General features: G+C 35.6%; 1 protein-coding gene across 1 annotated transcript; it reads left to right on the forward strand.

The window, feature by feature from the left end:
* Positions 1-1,186: 1,186 nt before the first annotated feature.
* Positions 1,187-21,366, forward strand: LOC123656979 (protein CLEC16A homolog). The gene is made up of 16 exons (XM_045592587.1): positions 1,187-1,389; positions 2,143-2,282; positions 2,997-3,145; positions 6,144-6,286; positions 6,633-6,719; positions 6,942-7,607; positions 7,779-8,014; positions 9,347-9,533; positions 11,432-11,558; positions 12,158-12,296; positions 13,558-13,718; positions 14,365-14,523; positions 17,673-17,811; positions 18,312-18,414; positions 19,470-19,605; positions 21,162-21,366. The coding sequence occupies exons 1-16, from the start codon at positions 1,187-1,189 to the stop codon at positions 21,273-21,275; spliced, it is 2,889 nt and encodes a 962-aa protein (XP_045448543.1). The 3' UTR covers positions 21,276-21,366.
* Positions 21,367-27,174: the final 5,808 nt, after the last annotated feature.

Below are 27,174 nucleotides of genomic sequence, written 5' to 3' on the forward strand. Positions count from 1 at the left end.
TAAATATCGTTTTTACCTCCTATAGCAATCGAAAGATCGGTCGAACATAGTTTGCAATAAGCAAAGTTGTCACCTTTAGTACTGCGTGCCAGCCAAGTCTTAAATCCAGCTTCTTCTAACCAACTAACATTGAAATATTGTAGGATACGTTGTCTTTTGTTCGACATAATGCACACCGTTCACTATATTAACACTTGATTATAAAGCGGATGAAAGCGTGAAAAGACGTCTCGCCAAAAGGAACAAATTAATTGAAATGAATGAAACAAAGCAAAGCTCTTCTATAGCCTTCGTTCAATTGGTAATTTCCCCCTATACTGTACCAGAACAAAGAATATTCGGGAATTCCCCGTTCACTATTAATCAATGTTGCCATATTAACGAATGAAATTCCCTAAAATAGAATACTAAATTTTCAACATGAAATGTGTTATTACCTTAAGTACCTATTGTTAATTAAAAAAATATCATTACTATTATTTTAATTCTGAACATAGAAATCCGTATAAAAATCTGTATGTGAATGTCATCCGTATGCGAAGTTCAAAATCCGTATAAATGCGGAGAAATCCGTATAGTTGGCAACACTGGCAGTTGCCTCCCCCTCACAGCATACTGTCCTGTGTTAAATTAAGTTACAGAATAATAATTGTGCTTCAGAAATCAAAATTGCTTCGTAATGATAACAAAATTAATTTTAAAAAAATAGGTACCTGCGACTAAAACATTTTAACAAAACAATTAAATTGAAAAAAAACAATCCTTGGTTTTTTGTAGCAAAAATTTATTTTAATTTTTTTTTTTTTGACAAATTTTATGAAATATTTTTAATCGTATTTTATTGTATAAATGATTTTAGTTGCGAAATCATTATAGTATCAAAACGCATACTTCACGCAAACGTCAAGCACTTGTCATGCAAACGTCAAAATTATATTAGCAGTTTAGCACGTATGAGCAGGAAGTGTAAAAATAACAAGGAGCATAAAAATAAAACAATAAACCTGTATGCAGTTGTTGTAGTTGATTGGACTTATTATTCATTTACTATTTATGAGAAGTGTGGTCTGACTGCCTTACGAAACATGTTAAGTAGTGGTAGTGTGTGGTGTTTAGTGTTTATTGCAATGTTAATGTACAATGCTCACTGATTTATCAATAAACCGTTCTATAAACTAGTGCCGTGATGTTCCGAAGTCGTAGTTGGTTCGGAGGTGGTTGGGGTCGACCAAAAAACCCCCATTCTTTAGAACGATTAAAATATTTACACAACATTCTCTGCAAAAATACTACTGTGTCTGAAAGCAATAGAGGTATATTGGTAGAATCATTGCGATGTATCGCAGAAATATTGATATGGGGTGACCAAAACGACAGTTCTGTATTCGAGTAAGTATACATAGGTATTTAACATAACATATATTTTCATACATCTAAAAAGTAGGTCTTATAAATATGTACTTGCATTCTGTTTGTAATAATTACAAGGTTAAACGATTTTGCACGGTACACTCAGACAAATGGAAATAAATAAAATTATTAATTAAGGCAATTAAGATAATTTGTGTACTATCAATATGTGCTAAAGCTAATGACTTAGGTGTTCAAACAATAGGTTTTTTTTCTAAACAATAATAGATAAAGTTCATTGTATACAGTGGCGTAGCTAGGGGGACAATGGCCCTGGTGCATAGGGAAAGAATCGGGCCCTCCTCCCCTCTTTCCGCGTTGTTTGAACTTGTATTGGCCTTTAAAATTATTGATAGGAATAAGAATAGGAAGCAGTGAGTTGAACTTATCCCTAGTAGGCTAAATCCATACCCCGTCTCTATTAGAATATCCATGTGTTTAATAGAAGAAAAAGGCAATAAATAAACAACGACGCACATGACAATATAGAATATTTATTATACAGATGAGATTAATTAAGGGAAAAAACGATTGCCTGCTCACAAGAATTTTTTTTTAATTTATTTTATTTTATTATTTTTTTTTTTCAAAGCTGAGGTTAGAGGGCCCCCTGAGCTCCGGGGCCCTGGTGCACTGCACCACCTGGCCCTATGATAGCTACGCCACTGATTGTATACAAGAAATGTGAGATGTTGTGGTTTGTTTTTGTTTTCATAGTAATTTTTCTTACAGCTTTTTCTTAGAGAAAAATATGCTATCATACTTTCTGAAGATTATGAGACAGAAGTGTGGCGGGTCTTCCTATGTTTGTGTGCAGTTACTGCAAACCCTCAATATACTGTTTGAGAACATAAGAAATGAAACATCATTATGTAAGTGTACAATTAACAAAATAATGTATCAGTATTTGAAGATAATCTTTTTAATAATTTGTCAATGCATATTTTGAAAGTATATATGAATATAATAATACAAATTGAAGTCACAGCCATTATGGTGTAAGAATGTATGTATGTGCCTAATTACCTGTGATCTTGGGTCAAATTCCTGCTCTGCATTTGTTTTCGGTCTGGATATCTGTCAATGTGATTCTTCTCACCGTACCTTGGAGAGCACATTAAGTTATCAGTCCCCGTTGTTATTATAGACACTTGACAGTGATTTTTATACTATATATATATGCAGTATATCTGCTAACTAGCAGTGGACCAGAGTGTTGGATTAAGCCCTTACTCTCCTCCTACATGGAGAAAGTGGCGTGTTCCCAATTAGTTTAATCAAAATATTTAAGTAAATATTAGGTTATTATATTCTTTAAAAAAAAATGTATACAAAAAAATATATACTTAGTTTAAATGATTTATCTCTTAAATATCAGTTATTCCTTTTTATTTTAAAATACATGATCGAACTTGTGATTGGCAAAATCAACTGTACTCATTTGGCACTATTGAAAGCCATTAACCCTAAAGAAGAAGAAGAAGAACTTGTGATACCAATCTGCCACTGAATGTTGATTTAATAAAGCTTTTGTGTTTTTAAGCGTAATTTTAATTGTATTAAAAAAAGAAAATTATATGTTTCAGATTATTTATTGAGTAATAATCACGTCAACTCTATAATAGTTCATAAATTCGACGTCTCGGATGAAGAAGTGATGGCATACTATATATCATTCCTCAAGACACTCAGCCTCAAATTGAACAATCATACAATTCATTTTTTCTATAATGAGGTAAGATTTAATTTTGATTAATCAAAAATCTATCTGAAATCAGGTTTCTGGTGTTATAAATTTGAATTTATACTCTATAAAAAAAAAAAATTATCAATAACATTAAAAGTAGTTATCATTTTATAAATATTAAAAATAATAATTATTATTAGAAACTAGTTCTTGACCCTGTTTTATTATACACGAACTTAAAAAATAAATGTCTCTATTATCATAACTACTTCGTAAGTGACAAGTGAGTATTAAGATAAAGCATAACATACTAAAGATAAAATAAGACTTGCTAAATTTGAAATCGTCAACTGTGTATTTGACGTTTTTTTTTTTTGAGCATTTAAATAATTTAGGAATCAACATAGACTAACAATTTTATTTTGCCATTAATTGATTAGTTACTTTTTATATTATTTTTCTTAAATGTATTATGAATAATAAAATAAAGTATTAATAAGAGAAAACCATTTACTGCATACCCTTATGTATTTTGATGTATATTTCATTCATTTTTATCACAATATGCACTTTTATTTCTACATCAATGTTCTGATGAGTGTGCATCTATCGGATGACAGTATAAGGCATATTCAAGTGATGATAATAATAACATATATATGTATTTTATTGGATTTACCTGTTTCTCATAGTATCCGTTACAATATTATAAATCTTAAATTAAATACAATAAAAACGATTATAAGCGAGTTTTAGGGTTTCATAGTGGTGAGCGAGTAGTACTTTTATCATATGTTTTGTCGATTAAAGACAAACTACGAGCAGTGAAACGATTCCTCACCAGCCAGCAGTGTGAATGTCCAACGATAAACTAGTTGAAACATCTCTTTTATTTACATGGAGTGTATAACTATTGGAATTTCCATGAGCAAGAAAATAGTAAGTAATTTCCTCACCGTCTGCGGGCCAACTGCCTATTTTAACGACGAATTAAACGATTCTTCTATCGCACATTAAGTCGATAATTTGTAGACAATTGACGTGCCCCACGGTTTTATTTTAGTCTAGTCTATGCATATGTTTATAATTCCCACGACTGTATCTATTTTATTATTTTTTGGTTTTTAGTACATTTATCTTAAACATTGCAATGTATGTTTAACATAAAACCGTTTAACTTAAAAGGTTTTTTTACCTATTTTTATTTTCTAGTTTTTAGTTTTTATTTCGCATTCTGTTTAATTCATTTAGTGCTTCATTATTGCAAGGCCCATCTTAAATATTGAGGTTGTATAGTGCACTGTATTCTTCTTGTCAAGCCCTTTTATTTGATACCCATATTGGTGGGATTGATAAAAAATTGTTATCAGACATTTGGTAGCGGCGGCCAGCTTAGATTTCAATTTTGCATAGTAAATTGTATTCTACTTGTTGAGACCTTTCATTTGATACCCATGTTGATTGGATTGATAAAACCTAAGTTATCCGCCATTTTGTAGCGGCGGCCATCTTGAATTTATAATGATAATGAATAAACATAATTGTATTGTCACCAAAATCCAAAGTGTATACAAAATTTCAGATTAATCGGTTGACAGGAAGAGGGTGAAATTTGAATTACTAAATTTGACCCAAGAATAATAAATAAAACAAACGGGGTGAGCTAAATAAAACCGTTTAAAAAAAATACACACAACCCTAAATTTTCACCCTTCTACCACCAACCCCTTTTTTAGTGGCGTTTAGCGGCAAGACTGCGTTCGCCGAGTCAGCTAGTAATATGATAAATTTTTATGTCTGTGGCTGCAAATTACAATTAACATTAAAATTACAGCAGTTTTCTCCATCTTTTTCAGTTTTGATTCTTGCAACGGAACTTAAATTTGGTGTGTGTGTTTTAAACTGTTTTGAGGTGTTTCATGTAATAATATACCTTATTCTGAATTCTACATAAAGTTACAAGCAAGTCCTATTCATTAGTAAAGATTACGTCATTTATGTATAAAATGTGATTCAATGCTTGATTGAATTTACGTAATTAACATACATATTCTAATACATACATACTCTAATACATACATGCTACTTCGTGAAGTATAAATTTATTTTTTATTAATGAGAATTGTTAAAGAACTTGTGGACCAATAAATAAATATTAAACATTATCATAGATAAACAAAAAAAAAAAAAAAATGCAATAATTAATATTTTTTTATTTTTATAATGTGTACAAAGTAAACATCTTCCTCCTTCCTTGGGGTATTCACATGTATAATAAAATTTCACATATAATTTTGCAATTGTCTCAATATAAATTTAAAGTTTTTATTAAGTAAATAGAAATTGATATATAAAGCGAATTATTAGGTGCAAGATTACATAGTCAATAAAGATGTGTTGACTTAGTGATGCTGCTGCTTTGTTGCAGGATATTACTAATTTTGTATTAAAATACAGTTTGTATACTATTTTCAAAAGAGTAACTGCGAAGTTTCTTGCTGATTCTTCTCTGCAGAGTGTACATTCCGAATCGGTGGTAGCTTTACTTTTAAAAACTAATAATCACTAAAATTTTAATTTATAACATGACGGTTCAGAAGTGCTTTTGAAGCCTATTTGAATGAAGTTGTTTTTGATGTTGAATAAAATAGTGCAGTATGGATATGTTTTTGTGCGTGTTACTTTTACCTTTTTTTTAATGAAAACAATGATTAAACTGGCTTAAGACATAATATATATATTTTTATCATGATTACATTCAATAAATAAGTAATAAATTTTAGTTGAATAAATAATAATGTACAAACTATAGACCAAGTGATACGTCGTTATAAATATATCAATATGGATGGCAGTTTGATAATAACTATAGATAATGGTAATTTTCATAATATCGAGGCAATGTAATTAACAAGGAACTTTAAATTATAATTATTTATTTACTCTCACTAGATTTTCATTATTCATAAAGTGCGGACATTATAAAAAGATGCTCCAAAGATATGTTCACCTCATAATTTGAGTATTTTTTTTTTATTATTTACAGCACACAAAGGACTTTCCCCTTTACACAGAGGCTATAAAATTTTTTAATCATCCAGAATCGATGGTTAGAATAGCAGTGAGGACTTTAACTCTCAACGTATACCGAGTACAAGATGCCAGTATGCTGCGTTTCATCAGAGATAGGTAATATAAAATATTTTACTATCTACATATTGCAATGAGTTGCTTTTTGATAAGTTCGTGATTCATGATTAGGTATGTGTAAATACTAATTGTAACTGTTTTTGTTTGCTTCCCCCTTCTACGTCTCGTATCGTGATATTTTATAGCCTATATATGAATTCCAAATCAACACTTTAGATCCCAAAGCTAATGCATTCAAACGAACAAACATTTTTGAAAATCGGCCACGAATTTGTGTAAAATCACATATTATTTAAGTTATTAATTTAAGCGCATTTTTTGTACTACATAATAGTTTACTATAGATTAATTTTTTAAACATTGTTTTTTATTTTTTTTATTACAGAACTGCAGCCCCATACTTTAGTAATCTTGTCTGGTTTATCGGCAAACACATTCTGGAACTAGACGCGTGTGTCAGAAACGATGCTGAGTGAGTAATTTAAATTATCTCAAGTGAATCCAGACTGTCTATGATCTTTGGACAGAAATGAATCAATGTTATCAGCAGTTAAAGTAGATCACGTTTGTGTTACGAATTAGTGTAACATGATTTTATTGCTAAAATGTGACTAGTACATGACATATCGTGAGCAATAAACGTATATCTTTTACTGTTAAGCCAAAAATAATATTTTTTCTTATCTATCCTCAGTCACCAATCTCAACAGAAACTTGCTGATTTAGTGGCCGAACATTTGGACCATCTGCATTATATCAACGATATTTTATGCCTAAACATTCCTGATCTCAACGATGTTTTAACTGAGCATCTACTGCACAAACTTCTAATACCTCTATATATTTATTCTTTGACGTCTGAATCTGCAAAACGTCCTGCTACGTCATCTCCATATAACCGGGACCATTTGCAAAGCATTGAAGTAATTACAAGGAATCTAGAAGCTATACTAACTGGAAAGAGTACGGATACGCCCCCAAGAATTAATTATCCCTTGCAAAGACTTGAGTCTGAAGAGGAGACAAAACCGTCTGTGTCTTGTGTGGTCGCTTTATTTCTTTTATCACAAGTTTTCTTGATAATAACACACGGTCCAATAGTCCACGCTCTCGCTTGGATCATATTACAATCAAACTTATCAGTATTCGAAGATGGCGCCACTAAAATATTAGATATGTATGTCAGTAATGCAAAGTCAAATGTGAAATTAGAATTCTCTAAGCCCCAATTGAGTCTGGAAAAGGCGTTAGAAAATACGTCTTGCGCTGACAGGGATTACACGACTCCAGAGTATGCTGGCGCAAAATCTTTTGGTTACGATACAGACCAGTCTAGTTGCGATCTTGACCCTGAATTAGTGTCGAATTCATTACCGTCCACATCCCATATAAGTGAAACTTCAAGTATCGCTCACGATTCAACAGAAGATTTGGTCACCCAAATTCAAACGATCAAATCCGGTAGTTCGGTAACTCTTGTAAAGGAAAATATGCCGGATTCACCTTTACCCGATTCTGGTATTGAATCTAGTTCCTCAAAGGCTGTGTCGGATTTTAACAATATAACGGATGAGGAAAAACAAAAATTGTTAGGAGTTAAAGCAAGTGATCGGCTTGCGAACGTGGAAAATGTATTGGAAAGAGAAAATAAAGATGTAGATAAGAGACCATTCTTAAAAACGATATTAGATTCATTAGATTGTAGCGAAAATGACTATAAAGCGCTTTTCGCGCTGTGTTTGCTTTATGCATTGATAAATAATAAAGGTGTGTATTTTAAAATGTGCTTAATAATAATATTGTCATAAAAATATTGTTACTTTATCTACATACTACTTTGTAACATAGTTCATTCATATTACATTGTTTACTACTACTGATTGAGTTGTTTAACACATTAAAAAGTATTTTTCTTTTTATTGCTTACGTGGTTATCAGTGGGTAAGATATTAATTATTTACTATTATTTGTAGTAATAACTTATAATGCTGTGTGGCTACGGCACCAAAGAATATAGACACCCCCTCTCTTCCCGTGGGTGTCGTAAGAGGCGATTAAGGGATAATAAGGTTCCACTACCACCTTGGAACTTAAGAAGCCGACCGATGGCGGAATAACCATTGAACCGCTAGCTTTGAAACACACAGGCCGAAGACGGGCTTCAGCGTCTTCGGTGCGACAAAGCCAGTACTGCGGTCACCAACCCGCCTGCCCGGCGTGGTGACTACGGGCAACACACATGAGTTCGCGCATTTTTGGCGCGAACTTGTGGAGGCCAATGTCCAGCAGTGGACTGCAATAGGCTGGAATGATGATGATGATGATAATTAATGAATTGCAAGTAACAAAGACTTATTTGATTTTATCTTTAGGAGTAAATCCAGATTTACTGGACACATTACTGTATCCTGACATAGATGAGCCAAGTAAAAAAAGTACATCAACGTCAAACGCAAATCAAGAAGCGACATCTAGCGACGACGCGGATGAAGTTATTAGATGTGAAAAGAAAAAACTCGATAGTTTCAATACACTTTTAATTTCTAAATTAATGATTATAGCGAATTTTAGTTGTAAGCCTGGTGAGTTTTTTTTTTGTTTTTTTTTTTTACTACTGTAGTTAAAGTAATTTAAAGAAATTAAATTTATCAGTCATGAGAAGAAAAAACTTTATTGCATGAAATTGTATAAAAGAGGAAGTCTTTTCAGTTTAACGACAACCAATCAATTAGTTCAAGTTACGTTTTAAAAGTAATTTATGAAAAATTCAATCAATTAATATATTTTTAATGATTAATGCCCGTTTGAGTATTTTTTCATAGAAACATGTTCAATTCCTACAAAGATATGAACCTTGTTGCCATATTGATAGGGCACAGCAGTATATAAATGTCTTACTCAAATATTTATGTGGCCCGACTGGGGAAGTAACTCGACTTTACAGAATATCACAGCTAAATAATACTGCTTTCAAATAATGCTGTGTTCCTATGGTGAGTAAGGTGGCCAGAGCTCTTGCTCGTTGTAACCGCTTATAATCAGGTGAACCGTAAGCTTGATTGCTACGATTGTATAATTAAAACAAAACTTATTTTGCAGCGTCTAAAGTACGACTAGTAACCTGTGAACTAAGCGTTCGTCTGTTACGAACAGCGATGCAAGGTAGTACTGGTGTTGCCAGTCCGAGGCATATTTCCACTGCGGACAATTTAAGAGCCCGAGCTGCAGCTTTAGCTAGGAACTTTTATAAGTGCGATGATATATTCTTGGACATGTTTGAAGATGAGTAAGTATTATTTAACCGACTCTCAGGAGCCTAAATCTTGACGTTGTGCGGGTTCGATTCCGCCTCCAGATGGGTATTTGTATTTGTAATTTTTTTTTTTTTTATTTTTTTTTATGACAAATAGGCAGGCATTTGACCACAATCTCACCTGATGTTAAGTGACGATGCGGTCGAAGGTGGAGCATGCCTGCCTAATAACAGCCTATTCACTCTGGCCTTGAAGGCACCCAGATTGTACCGTTCGGGAAACACAGACGCGGGCAACGAGTTCCATTCCTTAGCTGTGCGCATCAGGAAAGTAGATCTAAAGCGTTTTGTGCGCGTAGGTGGCATATCGATGACATAAGGATGGAACGATCGACCGCGCCTAGTGTCCCGATGGCGGAAGGTTGTTGGGGGAATTAGATCATGCAATTCCTTCGCACACTCACCGAAATATATTCTGTAAAACACCGACAGACGAGCTACCCTACGCCGATGATCGAGACTCTGCAACTTAGTGTCTGTCAGAGTAGGGTCACCTATGAGTCTCTTAGCTCGTTTTTCCACCGAGTCCAAAGTTGCCAGTTGGTATTTGGCGGATCCATCCCAAAGATGGCAGCAATACTCCATACAAGACCGAACTTGTGCTTGATATAGTTGGAGCAACTGTTCTGGAGTGAAGTAACGCCTGATCTTAGAGAGAATACCTAGTTTTTTTGCTGCAGTTTTTGCTTTGGACTCGATGTGTTGCCCAAAGTTCAGATTGGATGATAGCTCTACACCGAGGAGCTGTAGGGAGTCGGTAATTTCTACAGACACATCCCGGAAAGTCGGAGCCAGGTGTAAAGGGCTCCGTTTAGAGGAGAACATGACATCGCCCCATTCGGAGACTGCCTGGAGGGCGACGTTCAAGCGGCTGACCATATCCTCTCGACAAGACTGGATAAAATCCTTACTAGCCCTTGCACTCAAAAAGTATCTATCCGTCACTGTGCTGTCGTCAGCATACCCAAAGGTACCGGTGACGAGCAGATCGTATTAACATATGCAGCAGGAATAGGGTAGCGGACAAGACTGATCCCTGAGGAACACCGGCGTCGATAGCCTTTTGGTCCGACTAGTACCCGTCAAGGACAACTTGAATTGAACGTTCGCTCAAGAAGTCAGAAATCCATGTGCAAAGGCCAGGTGGAATACCATATGAAGGAAGCTTGCTTATAAGGCTCGCGTGCCAAACCCTGTCAAAGGCCTTCGAGATATCGAGAGACACGGCAAGTGCTTCGCCGTGTTTGTCAATGGCCTCACTCCATATATGTGTGGCATACACTAGAAGGTCCCCAGTCGAACGGTGCTGGCGGAAACCGTACTGCCGGTCGCTGAGGAGATCGTTACCTTCCATTTCTCTTCCATTTTCACCATTTGTATACGGTTTAGATGTCTGTCCTTGTCGAAGTCCACACTGTGCCTTGGAAAGCATGTTAAGCTGTTGTTCCCGGTTGTTATCCTAGACACCTGATAGCAATAGTTGCTCAAAGTAAGGAATATAGGTAGTGGAGCAGCGTGGTAAAATAAGCCCCAAACCATCTTTTGCATCGAAAAAGATAACAACCAGGACCGACAGCTTAACATGCTCTTTAAGGCACGATGTGGAGATCCACGTGGACATACATCCAGACCATAAATAAATATTTGTCTGATTACAAATATCAAAACCCGAGTGGGAATCGAACAAAAAACCCCCATTCTTAACAACAGAGCCGTTTTCAAAAATCAACAATACCTATTAAAATATATATAAATAAAGTAAAACTGGCGTTATTTTTGCTTCATAGCGATATTTTCCAGACATCCATACGGTATAAATTGGTTTAGATAAAAATTTTCATTGTTAATAAATTATCAATGTTTCTTAAAAGGTACTGCGAGATGAGTAAACGACCCCTAAACGTAGAGTGGTTATGTATGGATGCAGCGATTCTATTGCCCCCGACCCGCACACCAATGTCTGGAATAGCATTTGAAAAGCGAATACCCAGTGGAGAAGTAAGACATTAATTAATTGTTATGTATATTGACATATACCTATGAAATAATATGTATTTTACTGTACTTGTAATTTATTAAGTTTTGTATAAAAAGAATTAGAACAAGTAGTGTTACAACTGATAATCTATGGGAGTGGCGTAAGGCGAGATCGGTTTCCATGCGTTCGGAAATCCGTACTGAATAGACGTCTAACATTAATAATTAAAAACAATAACATATTAACTTAGTATTAATATATCCATCGCGTAAATCATACTGGTCGATAAGCCTACAATCATGCAGTTAGTTTGATAATTTCTTTTATTTTTAATCTACCTTCTTGTCAAAAGTGATTCTACTATTAATAGATCACAATAAAAAATATGTGTATTTATCTTGTCATATTTAGTATTTTATGTTGTTACGAGTAATAGTAAACATTTTGTAAACTTTGATAGGTGATTGTTAGCCTCATAACAGTGATTTAAATGTTTGACTTATATTGTTATACATTTATTATACTATTGTTACATTAAATAAAAAAATAAATAAAAATAATAATAAAATAATAATAATAATGTAAACTCATTTTCATGTTTTTTTGATAAATATTCCAGATGGAAAGGGCGCGTCGTGCTATTAGGACGTTCTTCCTTATAAGAGATTTATACCTTAAACTAACCGGAAAGGCTGAAACACAATTACCTTTAGCAAATCCCGCACCTTTTGTACAAGTCGGAGACACATTAGACCTTAGTAAGTAATCACAACCTATATACATATATACGTTTTTTGAAGTGAAAACTTCTATAGCCGCGTTGGCCACTTTTTGGTAGGGGAAACTCTTATAGCAGTATATCTGTAGCTATACAGCTGACGCATTGTGCATAAACATAATTTTCATTCAAACATTATGAAATTTGCAAGTTTTATTACTAAAAGTTCTAAGTTTTCACTTCAATCGTCAGTTTCTATAACTGCCAATATTTTTTATTTATTTTTATACCATATTTGCTTTGCTCTTAATTGCTTGAATAATTGCAAGGTTCCTGCTGTGGACAAAATTTAAATATGTCGTACATCAGTAAGAGCATAATTAGCATATTTAAAAGCTTACCATCTAGTAAGTATAATAGAATGTTCGCGAAAGAATACAGTGAGTAAGAGAAATTTGTTAAAATATGTTTGCTTGTACTAAAAAGTTTTTGCGTTGTGCAGAACATTTCTTTAAACTAACTGATGTGATTGGAAATTTTAATAATAATATGTTTTTTATTCGTTAACATATAGAGCGTTCAACTCCTAACTACGTTCCTTCAATGGGGGGTTCATTAGGCGTAATAGATCACATTTCACGTGAAAAAAAGAACTCCTAGGCCCCTTTAAATTTTAGTCGTCTTATAATACGAGCTACTCTGGCAAAGTAATTCAGCATAACTGTTAAATGAGCGCATAGACACAGCTATAATTTACAATAAATATCATTCTACGAGGAAGAGGAGAGTTTTGTCCAATAAGCAGTTCTTTAATTGTATTCATCGGTTAGTAATTATTTTCCTTTTAAAGGCGTGTGCGGTATCATGCAAGATGAGTCTATCAAAGTATCTCGTTTATTTAAACGAAGTCAAATTTAAAAATGGGCTGGATTTTTTTTTCACATGTCTATATGTCTAATGATATAATACATCTACAGATCACCCCATTTTAAGGAACGCAGTTAGGAGAGTTGATTGCCCTGTATAAGTCGCTAACAGCCTACAACCTAGCAATTATATAATATTTTACAGTAGATTGTTTTATGGCTAATCGTTTCCCTAACTAAAAGCATAAATATATATTGAATTAATCCATTTAGACCATGGTTTTTGTGAGATATCTTTATATATTGCTATTGATAATACAAGTACATCTTTTTTTAATGTTATCTAAATTTACAAAATTATTTTATACGTTAACATAAATTTAACGTTGCATGATACTCTTCTATAAAAAATGTTAGTTTATTTCATTTTCACAGACGATTCCGACCTGATATCGTGCGATATAATACAAAAGGATGGAACGTGGCATCACAGGTTCCTAGCCGTGGATAATATACAAGTGATCCTCGTTGAACCGGATAAGCAGAGGTTGGGGTGGGGGGTGGCGAAACTTGTGGGTAGCTTACAAGATTTGGAGGTGAGTATAGTATTAGTGTACTGTGTGGCTACGGTACTAAAGAATATAGCCACCCCCTCTCCTCCCGTGGGTGTCGTAAGAGGCGACTAAGGTATAACACAGTTCCACTACCACCTTGGAACTTAAAAAGCCGACCGAGGCGGGATAACAATCCAACTGCTGGCATGACCGAAGACGGGCAGCAGCGTCTTCGGTGCGACAAAGCCAGTACTGCGGTCACCAACCCGCCTGCCCAGCGTGGTGACTATGGCCAACACACATGAGTTCACGTTATTTTTGGCGTAAACCAGTGGAGGCCTATGTCCAGCAGTGGACTGTATAGGCTGTAATGATGATGATGATGATGATGATAGTAGTACTAGTGATTTATCTTAATATACCCGCGAAACCGCAGTGGAGTAGCGTGATGGATTAGGCTTCGATCCATCTCCTACATGGAGAAAGAGTCCTATGCAGCTGTTGGATATTACCGGTTAGATAAATCTATCAAGCTAACTTAAGCAACTCTCGTTTAATTCACTATTATGTAATAACTGTATAACTTAATCAGGAGTAAGCTCTTTTTTGTAATTAAATCTAGCGTCATTTCAACTGACTACGATATGATAAATCTATTTACATAATTAATTGCTAAATTCTCCCGTAGATACAAGGTGACAAGGAAGATCCACGTTGTTTACATTTAACAATACACAAACCGCGCGTAGGTGCTAGCGGTGCTTTACCACGGACGGTACTATTAAGGGCCAAATTCAAGTTCGACGACCACATACGAAGTATGGCGGCGAAACAGCGACTGACCAAGGTGCGTTTATCATATTTATTGAATAGAAAAAAAATATTATCTTCACTGTATTGCATTGATTAAAAATATATATAGAATTTGGTATTTTATCATGTTAAATAATCTACAGAATGATTGTTTGCGCGCAAGCGAAAAACAAACTGACTTACCATAGTACCTATGAACCGTAGGTAGTTGAAAAAAGTGTCAATTAAATACGCATTTGGGCGGGGACTAAAATGTGAAAAGCCGTGAGAAGGAGTCAAAAAAAGTCGTCAAACTCGTGTGACGACGTTCATAAATCAACTTTATTTATATACCAATTTATAACCCCTTAGTTAGTTGTGGGCTCGATTTTCCGCATTTAGACCCAAAGCTGGTCCGTTATGCGTGAAAAGAGAACTGACTAGTTGAGCCAGCCCAGCTTCTTCCAGAAGCTCAGAAGCCTCCTGGGGCGTTCACAGGCTTTTCGGAGCGTCCTTATTTCCCTAAAGATGGTTGCCCGGTGTGTGGCCACTCCCTCTCATTCCAGGATCACGTGGTCAGCTATTTCTTCAGCAGCCAGACATCCCCTACAAAGGGGACTGTCCGTTGCATTCATAATGAATAGTTGGTGATTGAGTACTATGTGGCCGGTAATCGTACCAACAACTATTCTGATGTCCAGACGGCTTAGACTGAGCAGTCGGCTCGATAGGTGTGGTGATACTTCCGTGAGTATCATTTTGGACTGTCTACCTGCCGGTTTGGTTTGCCCAAAGGGGCATTTATAACCCCTTACAGCGATAACTCGAGAACTACATTACAAGCGCCAGCTTTCGATTAAAAGAGAATTATTCAAATCGGTACATTCAGTCAAAAGTTATGCGGTTATCATTCATAGAAAAAAAAACATATAGTGTAATTGAAAACTTCCTTCATTTTTGAAGTTGGTTAGTAATACAGTTGAATTAGGATTTTCCGTTTTAATTTTTTTTTTCTGAAGATATTCACAGGCCATTATTATCATTTTACACCATATATAGTATATACGTGTAAATGTACAACGTTTTATTAATCTGGCGTTCTTTCATTTAACTGCGATATCAGAATCGATATTATAACCTGAATATGCAACTTACTTGTCCCAACGCTTTGTAAAAATAATAAAATTAAGTATTAATTAATAATTACGAGTATTTATAAAATTATCGCCGTGTGTACGAGTCTTCTTAATGATCGAAGTCACCTAAGTTTTACAGTTACTTATAGCCAATTTTTCCACCAATTAAGTAGTAATGAGCTGTATTTCCATTCATTTCCATCCATCAATTTTATTCACGTATACCCATAGAGGAAAGTACCACGAGGCCAAGCCTTTTTTTTACGTGGGGGAAATCCTCATGACTCTGGGGACACCCTCCTACGAGGGGGCACCGGAGGGGAGTCAGACTCTTACTGAATAAAAACCATCCACGTGTGAGACCTCCGTCTAAGTGGGCCGAGATGAGGTCGCGCTAGCATGCACCACCTCGCCCCGGCGGCCGACCCGAATGAAAACATCCGGGCCCCGGCACCCAGAGAGGGGCGGCACCCACAAGACCACCCATCCCGACGATGCGTGGGGTCTCAAGCCAGCCGAAGGTGCCCCGACCCCCCAGCCGACCACCCCACGTAAGGGACGCTCAACCGGACCAGTCTACCGTCTGCAGAATGAGGACACATGTCCAGGAACGTCCCCCTCCAAGCCAGGCAGGCCTGACCTCCAAAGCCTGACTTCACGGCGTTGGGGATTAGGCCCGCCCGACCTCCAACGCCGGATCGTACCGAGCAACCGAGCAAGCTCCAGGAAGCCCAGCGCGACCCAGCAACTACCCACGGGTCCGCCGGACTGCACCGACAACCCAGCTAAAAGTTCCAGGGAGCCAGCACAGCCTGGCCCTCACACAACTGGTCTACCGGATTGCACCAGCAACCGAGCAAGCTCCAGGGAGCCAGTACGACCCGGCCGGCATACCGCGCCTTAGCGCTACAGGGTGGGTGACCGAACCACCTGCCCCGTCCGTCCGCCGGTTTTTGGTCCACGGGGATCCAAGACCTAAGACCCCTACTACTCGTAGAAACCAGGCGAGTGGCGTTCCCCCATCTGCCACCTAGGGGATGCGCCCAGTAGGAGATCTGGCAACTTCTCCTAGGACCACGGGGCCAAGCCTGGGATAGGCTTGGCCCAGTCCTGGTAGAAGTCTGGAATGATAACGATGGGCCAGGCTTGGTTGCCAGAACTGAGCCATGCTTAATTGCCAAGACCTTCCGCTTGACGCAGGTGTTTACCGGTCACGGATGCTTCGGTAAACACCTGCACCAGATCGCGAAAAGGAAAGTTACCCCTACCTGCCACGAATGTGGCGCCCCGAACGATACGGCGCGCCTCACACTTGAAGAATGCGCCGCCTGGGAACCTCAGCGGAGGGCCCTCGTGGCAGTCATCGGCGGAGACCTCGCGCTGTCGAGCGTAGTCCGCTCCATGCTCGGGAGCGAGAGGTACTGGTCGGCCGTAGCCTCATTCTGCGAAGAGGTTATCTCGCTGAAGGAGGCCGCGGAGCGTGAGCGCAGCTCACGCCGACGCGCTACGAAGGAGGCGACCGGCGTGAAGGAGGAGGCGTCGCTACGCGCTCCTCCACCCTCTGCATCGTGCTTGACACGAGGGCACTCCGCGTGCCCCTCTCCTCCTCACGATAACGCGAGAGCGCTCTCGGTGCCCGTGAGCGCCCTACAATCGGAGGCGGCTTGCCCTGCACTGGCAGGCCTACCGTTGGGTCACGGTTGCGTGCGTTAGCGATCCCGTGACGTCCCACACAACGACGATGAAGGCACCGCTGGTTTTTAGTGGGTAGTCCGACATTGCACCTACCGCCGGGAGCCCCATACTCCCATCGCCCGTAGGCGAGTGAGTAAATGCATTTTCCAGCGATAAAAAAAGGTTGGATAATCATTGACATGGTTGAGGCTGGGTTAACCAGCCTTGGCCCACGCTTCGATCTACATTGAATGGCCAAGGCTGGCTTAGCCAGTCTTGGCTCAAGCTTGGGTGATCATTGGCAGGGCCAAGGCTGGGTTAGCCAGTCTTGGCCATGCTAGGTTTAATATCACGTACATAATTAGGAATACATATATTTGTGTTACGGCGCCAGGGTCGCACGAAGTCCCGCCAGAAGAAGATGCAGCAGATCGGGCGCCTGCTGGAGGTGTGCGGCGTGTCGGCGCCCGCGCCCGCGCCGCGCCACCGCCCGCTGTTCGCGCGCCCCGCGCTCGCCGCGCGCCGCCCCTCCGGTAGGCGACCGCCACTACTGACTACCGACTGCAGACTACCGACTACTGACTACAGATTACTGACTACTGACTACCGACTACCGAATACTGACTAAATACTCGATACTAACTAGTAACTAATTAATATATACTCACTACTACGTACAATCTACGCCTTTGCATACATTATTTGTTTTTGTATCTAATCATTCTAAAATGTATCTTCTTTTTTTTGTGTGCAATAAAGTAAAATAAAAAAATCTATACAATGTGTATTGACGAGGCTCAAGCCACGGGGAGTGAAAGAAAGATGGTCACTGTGTCACAGACCCTAATGATGGCGTTTGGAAATAGAAATAATTTTTAACAACTACCTAACTACCCTGTACTAGAAAACAGTTTATAACCACTGAAAATTGCGCAAAAGAGCTGATCGAACTATGAATAAAAGTATATATGATTTATATTTGACTTATTCATTTACGTCACAGGAAATTTAATATTTTTTACATATTATATAGGTATCGACGGCGAGCACTCGGAACGTCGCCTGAGGCGTCCGAGCGGACCTGTTCTCAAAGACGGCATTGTGATTTACCGCGAACGAACTACCAGTCGAGAAAGGTACTTTTTATACATGGTTTCGGATTTATTTCTTTTTGAAGTGAAACTTCCTTGGTACCGTTGTGATTTGATACTCGATGAAACGAAAATGTATCACGTTAGAGAAACAAACACATAAATGTATAGGATAGAGTCAGTGAGGGAATAAGATAGAATACGTTACTCAGTATTCTCGGTGAAAGAAGAAGAAGTTTTTCGTAGGCTACTTTTCACAAGATTCACTTCCGTCGTGTATGAATTGCACATACAATTTTTTCAATTGTCAGATTAATTAAAGAAATAATTGGAGCAGTATAAATTGACGCGTTGGTGAAACGGTCACAGCAGTGGTTTGTGGCTTTTGCGATGGCGGTTGCGGGTCCGATCCCCGCACATGACAAACATTTGTATTAGCCATACAGATTTTTGTCGTGGTCTGGGTGTTTGTGTAGCCCTTGTGAGTCTCCCCACCGTGCCTCGGAGAGCACGTTAAGCCGTCGGTCCTAGTTGTTATCATGTAACCTGATAGGGATCGTTACTCTTGGTAGGCAATATGTCCCCCAACCCGCATTGGAGCATCGTGGTAGATTAAGCTCTGATCCTTCTCCTACATGGGGAAAGAGGCCTATGCCCAGCAGTGGGATATTACAGGCTGAAGCATATATAAATTACAGCTTGATATGACCACCTTCAATAAACAGATTATATAAACAAAAAAGATTGTTAAATTAAAGCAGTTGAACTTAAGGTTTACTATACTTTATACAAACGAAAGCTTCTGTATGTTATCTATCTCTTCTGTATGGTATAAATAAATAGTTACGTTGTGTAGGGAATTACCGCGATTATTATTATGAAACCCCTGTTATTTCGGTGACGCCTGCAAAGGCGCTAAGGTCGAAAGTCAATTGGGTAAGTCCCGTAGATTTAAAAGTATAGACAAAAATAGTTAGCGAGGGTGAGGGGGAGGGGAAGAGGGAGAGAGACATGCACTTCTTTAACCATTTTATATTATACAAATGTTGAGAATATATTTTTTTTCTTCTAGAGTGTCCAATATGTTTAATTTCGTTCAGTAGCGTTTCGCGAAGCAGTAGCACCCACGGCTCGAGGGAGAATTCGCCGCGAGCCAGATCTGAAGAAATACCATTAGAAGATATAAGAAGAAGTTCTGGTTTAGCTGCGGCCATACCGTCTACTAGCTCACAACAGGTAGGATATTGAGGAGGCTGTACCCAGCAGAATATATCCCGCTCAAAATCTACCCACCTCCTTAACCTTAAAATAATATACAACAAAGCTCTCAAGCAGTTTTGTTCTTGCGGTGAGGTGGGGGTCCGCGGGTACGGTCGGCAACGCGCTTGCGATGCTTCTGGTGTTGCAGGCGTCTATAGGTTACTACTGTAACTGCTTACCATTAATTGGCCGTACGCTTGGTTGTCGACCTACTCGTATATAAAAAAAGAGATGCAGGCATTAGTCCTTAAATTTAATGTTATATCATATGATGATAATACATTGTGGTTGCATAACAATAACAATTCGTGTGTGCGTCAAACATTAATTAATAAATTACTAATGCGTTTATTACTTTGAATGATAGTTTCAAATTTATTTTCATTGAATATTTTATCTAATTGAAGCTGTGTTTCATTACCTTTGGTTATAGAAAGAAATACGAATGGGTACATGTTATATTTCACTAAAATAACAAATTAGTTCAGTAAAATATTAAATATAATACTTTATCAGTAATTTATTTTTAATAATGTATTTTTTCGTTTCTGATTTTTTTTAAACGCTTTGTGACTGTCTGTTTCGAAATGTCTTTTAAAATGTCTAAAGACAAATATTTATTGTATTTATATTTGCCTTACAAATATTAATACTGTAACCATCTCTTAAGAAGTTTAATTTACTACGCAGCTCTATAGAGGACTGGGTATTTATTAGTAAATATTAATTTAAGAGAAATGACTTTTCGCCCACATGCTATGAATAAAATGATAAATAATAAGGGGTAAATTATCGACTAGATTAACCCATATCTCTTTACTAACTTACGTATGTTACGTAACCCTATCTTAATAATAAAACCATGTCATTTACTTGTGTGTGTCAAACAACTATCATTTTACAGCCACTAGAGGGCGATACTGGAGAGTGAGGTAATTAATTTATTGAATAAATTCATGCTTTACCATTAACATTTTAATTTATAATTATGGTGCAATTCGATTGTTTTTGATATTCGTTATTTTCATTATATTAATACCACCCATTAATCATTATTATTAAAATTATAATTATAAAAATACCTCAAATCTCAGTATATCCATCTAAGAGGCGCATGCGCTAAATTAATTAATAACAAAATGCCAAGCTTATCAATAAATAATAAGAGTCCAGAATTCATTATCAACCATAACTTCATATTTTAAGTAATTAATTATTATTATTAATTAATAGTTACACATAAAATAATTTGTGTACGATTCGTTGTTACATATTACATACAATCATTTAAACGATTTCTATGTAAGCACACTGCTTGTCTTTGGTAAAATGTTACAATAATAGAATTTACTTATTGACCGCTTTAATTTCTATCAAATCGGTCTTGAGACTATCTTTATAAGTATTCGTTATTCCCTATAAAAGTTTACCTAAAATATCATTATATATATTTCTAATATATATAATGATATATATATATATATATGTGTGTGTGTGTGTGTGCTAAAATAAATTGTCTTTATTATTCACAGAGTACACCAAGCACACCTAAACACCAGAAAGTAACCGCCACATCGTCAGAAGAAACATCGTTCATATCAAGCGAACCGCGATCAAAACGGAAAGGAATCGTCGAGACGATATGATATTAGCCTAAATTTTTAGACCTGTAATAAATTACAAGGTAATATCTGACACTAATCTCTGTACACTTGACAGATGTAGCGATATTTTTTAAAAAATGTCGAAATCAATGACATTAATTTTCATCCGTATCCGTTGTTTTCAAACCGTCAAATTATGAACTAACACATACTAGCTGACATTCATAGGAATTCTGAATGTTTCAAATGGCAATTATGGACACACCATGTATATATGTCTATATGTCATATGTATATGTCTACTTTTTTTCTTCTCAGTTCTGTGAAATTGGCTTATTTATTGCAATTTTGGCACTATGGGAAGCGATTAATCCAAAAGAACGTATGACAATCAAAAAATAACTGTCCGATTTGTAGATATCAAATAACTTTCCGATTTGCAGATATAAAATAACTGTCAAATTTGCAGATATTTCTTGGTAAAAAATGTTAGACATTACAAACAGAATTCTGTAATTTTTAATTTTTCATTAGAACATTTTTAAATATCGCCGCCGTCCCTACTCTCGACCCTTCCCAGGAGCACTGGCCACCTTACCAACAGGAACACAACACTGCTTGAAAGCAATATTATTTAGCTGTGATCTTCTGTAAGGTCGACTTCCGCAGTCGGGCTCAGTTAAATTCTAACTTCAAGTTGATCCTATTCATTCTCATCATGGGATGTTACAGGCTGAAATATTCATATTTTAACAATCGGTTCATAATTTCGACGTTTACTTATACATTGTAGTGTGTAAACTCTATTAAAGTTCTAGCTGTTTTGTAAAGAAACAAAGGATTCCAATATTTGACGTTACACTGTTAATAGACATTTTTGAAAGAGTGGTGTACGATGAGTACGATCGTTCCTTTTGATTGACTCTTATAAAAAAAACTAGATAATTTGTGTATAAATTAATGAATTACAGTATGATGTAAGAACTATTAACTAAAAAGTTAATCAATTTTTTTTAGTCTCATGTTGTTAAATTTGTGGTATTTAAGGGCAAGGCAATGTTTAACAAAAATAAATTTCGATATTTTATTTCAAAATATTCTTATTTTAGTAAAGAGACTAATGTATAGTGCGCGTGCTGTGTACGCGCCTACCCACCAGCGGTCGCGGGTTCTATTCCCGCTCGGCTCTATTGGTTCGGTCTGTGTGTGTGTCCTTGTGGACCTCTCCAATAAGCTTCAGAGAGCACGTTTAGCCGTCGGTCCCGGGTAACATGTTAATAGTAGGAATATATCCGCCAACCGTTGTGGAGCAGCGTGGTGGATTGAAAAGAAAACTACATGAAGAAAGCCCATATGCCCAGCAGTGGGATATTACAGGCTGAAATAATCAAACAATAGTAAAGATAAATAAGTGAGACTAAATTATTATAATTTGGAAATGAAATTGTATCTATTTGGAGTTATAGGTTAAGATTTCCATTTCGACCCCTATAGTAGGTTTATTATTAATTATGAGAATTTGTGAAATGGTTTAAAACCACTGCATTGTGTATGTATAACAGGAATGTTTTAAAATAAGTGGCGTCCATATAAAAGTATTCGGACGTAATGTCCCTTATATATTTTTTTTTACTGACTAAATAAATTAAATCTCGGTTCCTATGTTCAAAGAAATGTGTTTGTTCTTAAACATATAAAAAACTGACTTCAAGTACGCATAATTAGGGATAACTCAAAAACTAAGCGTCAGATTTTGATCAATAAATGGGACAAAGCCCACCCCAATCAAATTGAAAACTTTCTTCTATTTTGAAGTCGGTTAGCGGTATTCGTTTTGGTCACGAACCGGGCTATAGTTTATTTGTTCTGTTAAAAAAACTACGGCTGTTAACGTAACGTTACTAAAATATTTAATTTTATTTTAAATGTTTAATATTTTTCGGTGGATGAATGATATTTCTAAATATAGTTATTACACTTTATCCAAAAAAAAAAAAAAACGATGTTAAGTTTTTTACAAATATAAATGTGTTCGACTCCCTAACTACGTTCCTTCGAATGGGGGGTTCTGTAGGTGTAGTAAATCACGTTCTACGATATAGACGAGCTACCTTGATAGACTCGTTCCGAATGATACCTTTTGTGAGAACATAACGGCTATAATTTACAAAGAAAAACATTTTATGAGTAAAAGAATTCAAAGTTGTCTGGAAGAAATCGCTTTTTAGCGACAAGGCCTAAAAGGCCCGACAAGTCCCTTTGTTAGGTACAATGAATATATTGTTAAAATTTTCTTTGCTATGTAATATTTCTTTTTTTTGTTTACAATAAAGTGTATTATTATTATTATTATTTATCGATGATTCTAGGGTGAAGACTAACTAGACTTAAGAGTATTGAACAGTTATGAAGTACGTTGCAAAGTAGCTCGTATATTAAAAAAGGGCTAAGAACTTTTTTTCATGTAGAACGTAATCCATAACACCTAAAGAACCCCCCATTTGAAGGAGCGCAGTTAGAAATCAAACATCTTTTATAATTTATTGGTGTTACATGTTTGTTTTGATAGTAATTGGTTCGTAATAGGTATTTTTTAAATGTGCTTTGAGTGATATATTGAATAAGTGGGGAAAATTGTACGTGTTAAAATTATTTATTATAAAATATTTTTACCATATTTTTCCTTTTTTTTTAAATAAAACTTTCCATCCTATATTCACTAAACCTCCAGTCCGTCTCGACAAATTCAACTAATAATTTTTTTATTAAAATTTGTATGTAAATCATGCACACATACAAGCATCGATGCCTATATATTTGATAGATATTTGTAGAAAAATATAATTTAAGTTGCTTCAAAATATATCGGTTTGAATATTATACAAATATAAGCGTTACTAAATACAAAAATGATGTACCTTTTTTTGGGATTTTCAAAATGAAGATTTTTTTTTTACCAAAAATAGATTTCCTGCTACCACTAGGGTATAATTCGCTTAATGGTAAGCGGTCGCCATAGCCTATAGATGCTTGCAAATCTAGAAATGTCACAAGTGCTTTTTCGCTGTCAACATATATCATTCTTAGGATAATTTGCTTATATCATATGCATTTTGATAATTTTTTTCTGTGCTTTTATCGCTAATACGTATATTTTCTTGTACTGCCGTACATTACTGTATTATATATTATATGTACTTTGCGTACTATCGCGTTTTTTTTTAGTGTTTTAGTAATTAAAGAAGAGGTCAGGATATTTATAAAAACGTAATATTGTATGTGTTACAAACAAAATATCTTTTATACATTGTGTTATAACAGGAAATATTGTAGTTAAATGTTAACTAAATGAACTCATATGTATCAACGAATCGTGTTTATTAGATATTCCCTAATCTGTTTTCCTTAATAGTCCCAAAACCCTAAAATTGCCAAAGCTAGCTAGATAGCTTATAATTCATATCATCTAGCATGCTGGTATTTTTCATCGCACACTAGTCGTATTTTTCCAGTTTCTTAGATTTGCCTTAAGTGCTTTAAAAGAATATGTATAGATTAGCTTATGTTTAAAGCGTAAAATCAGAGGAGTTTCGAGAGGGTTTATTTTAGTTTTTAAACTGTATGAAATCATTCTTAGAGTTAATTTTTTTTACATATATATATGTATATAATATTTATTTACGTAGTGATTATTGTTAATAAAAATTTATAAGAAACTAGCTGACCTGGCGAACTTCGTATCACCTTATTTTTTTCTGAAATATAATAATAACATAATATATCAAAATAAAATATAGCCTATCTTTTAAGTTGGATCGAACTGCACATGGTGTGCGAATTTTATTATAATCGGTTAAGTGGTTTAGGAGTCCATTGAGGACAAACATTGTGACACGAGATTTATATATATTAAGATTGTAGAAGTATATTTTTGATGTTACTTGAGTTTGTAAAAAACTTGTTTTAGTTAAATATTTTTTTATCTCATTTTTCATATGAAGCCATATTGAAAAAAAAAAGTGTGTGCGTCAGCTCCGATACACGACTGGAGTTTACTCCTTCAGGTCGACTATCTAAATAGGCACAAAAAGCGTTATTAGCAAACTTTGTTTACGCCTTTAGACTTTATCGATAGATGGCGTTACGAGAAACGTAACGAGGTCATACATTCAGTAAATTTTATCTCATTATTTCTTTCATGCCGGGGGCCGTATATGAAAATCGCTTCTTAAGAAGTAAAATCCAAAAAAAAAAATTGGTAAATTTGTCTTGAATTATCCTGAATGGATGAAAACTGTTGGTACGGTATTCTAAAAAATTGTTTACTAAATTGAAATAATATTATCTTTATGTACTTTAGTAAGTGGCAAAAAAAGTGTGATTTTCAGTCTACCATTAAATATACATATTATAAATTATATATTATGTAGCATTAATTTGGATTCGTTCAACATCATAGTTAGATACACTGGCCAAGATGATATTAGATGTCATCGATATCAAATAAATACTAAAAAACGTAACTTAAGAATGTTCAAAACCAACATTTCTTTTAATTACGTCAACTCGCATTGTGATAAGGTTCCACACAAACGCACTACATTCGTGGGTTACCAAATGTGGGTTGGAATGACTTATACAAAACTAACAAGTTACTATTGTCTGTGAATTAATGTGGGCTGACGATTCCATAATAGCAATAGAGGTTTAGTTAACTTATTTCGTATAATCATAATAGTAATAAAAATATATTTTATTATTATTTTTTAATGTTTAGTATTTAACGTGAAAAATTAAAAGTTAATTGTAAAGATAATTTATTTTATTTTAAAGGTGTAAATAGTTAACTATTAATTTTTGTTGTGATCTTTTTTTTTAAGATTTGTAATGACTGTAGACAATGTAAATAAATATATAACGTGTTACAACTTGTTTTACTTTTAAAATTCATTACTTACCAGCATATTTTTATATAGTGTCTACAATGGCTCAACGTTGGCAGGGGATTTAAGGAAAAACATACTTCAACTATATTTTGTTCTAATTTATTTGATTAATCATCTGCTCTATACACATGATATGCACCAATGCTTATAAATAATATAAACGATGTATGACCAATAATGGTATGACAAAACAATTATATACACACCAAAACAAAACAAATGCATTAAATTTTTTACCATATAAAAACTTTTTATATCAACTTGTGTAACTTATTGAGCGCAATGACAAACATTTTTTTTTAATTATTACAAAAAAGGTTTACTATAATTTACATATCAACACGTCATCGCCTTAATGGTAAACATTTCATAATCAACATTAAATCACAGAGATCATTCCATAGTATCGATTTCACTTGCACCGTAATGACTACCACAGACCGTCAAGAATGTTTTAAGACACTATGATTTTGCTGCAACAGTGATCGAAATTAAAATCTTAGTGTCCCAAAGCAATTTTGCGGTAAGGTACTTAACTACGCAGGACGTGTTCAAAGGCAACGACTGCTTAAGATGCAAGAAAATATATGATACAAAAGATTTACATAATAAGGACAATAGACAGATAAAGAATAAGAAATTATTTGTAGGTAACAAACCATTTTGTTTTAGATTTTATCGAACTAAACATGGTGAAGAAACTCGAACCTTCTGTCTAGACTACATATAAAACAATAACATTCAGAGGTATATATAATACTCGAAAATTTACACCTTATCGAAGAATTTTTGATGATTCAATCGTTTATCTTATTGAATATTTGAATAGGTTTATGAGATTTGTCTGCTCATCAGCAAATAAAGTTGATTGAAATTTTAAAATATTTATGCGTAAACTATAATCTTACAAAACTACAACTGATAAAATGCATCACGTAAAGGAACGTTTGTACAACTATCGAGGAAATCTTAGTCTAAACGAATTATAATAATTA

This window comes from Melitaea cinxia, chromosome 10 (genome assembly GCF_905220565.1).
Source record: "Melitaea cinxia chromosome 10, ilMelCinx1.1, whole genome shotgun sequence".
Classification (NCBI taxonomy): domain Eukaryota; kingdom Metazoa; phylum Arthropoda; class Insecta; order Lepidoptera; family Nymphalidae; genus Melitaea; species Melitaea cinxia.

Bases quoted from the DNA above. Each gene is read 5' to 3' on its own strand.
- LOC123656979 (XM_045592587.1), top strand. From the start codon at position 1,187: ATGTTCCGAAGTCGTAGTTGGTTCGGAGGTGGTTGGGGTCGACCAAAA. The intron at 7,608-7,778 runs GTCGAATTCATT...TATTGAATCTAG, and splicing joins GATCTTGACCCTGAATTAGT to TTCCTCAAAGGCTGTGTCGG. The intron at 9,534-11,431 runs GTAAGTATTATT...GTTTCTTAAAAG, and splicing joins TTGGACATGTTTGAAGATGA to GTACTGCGAGATGAGTAAAC.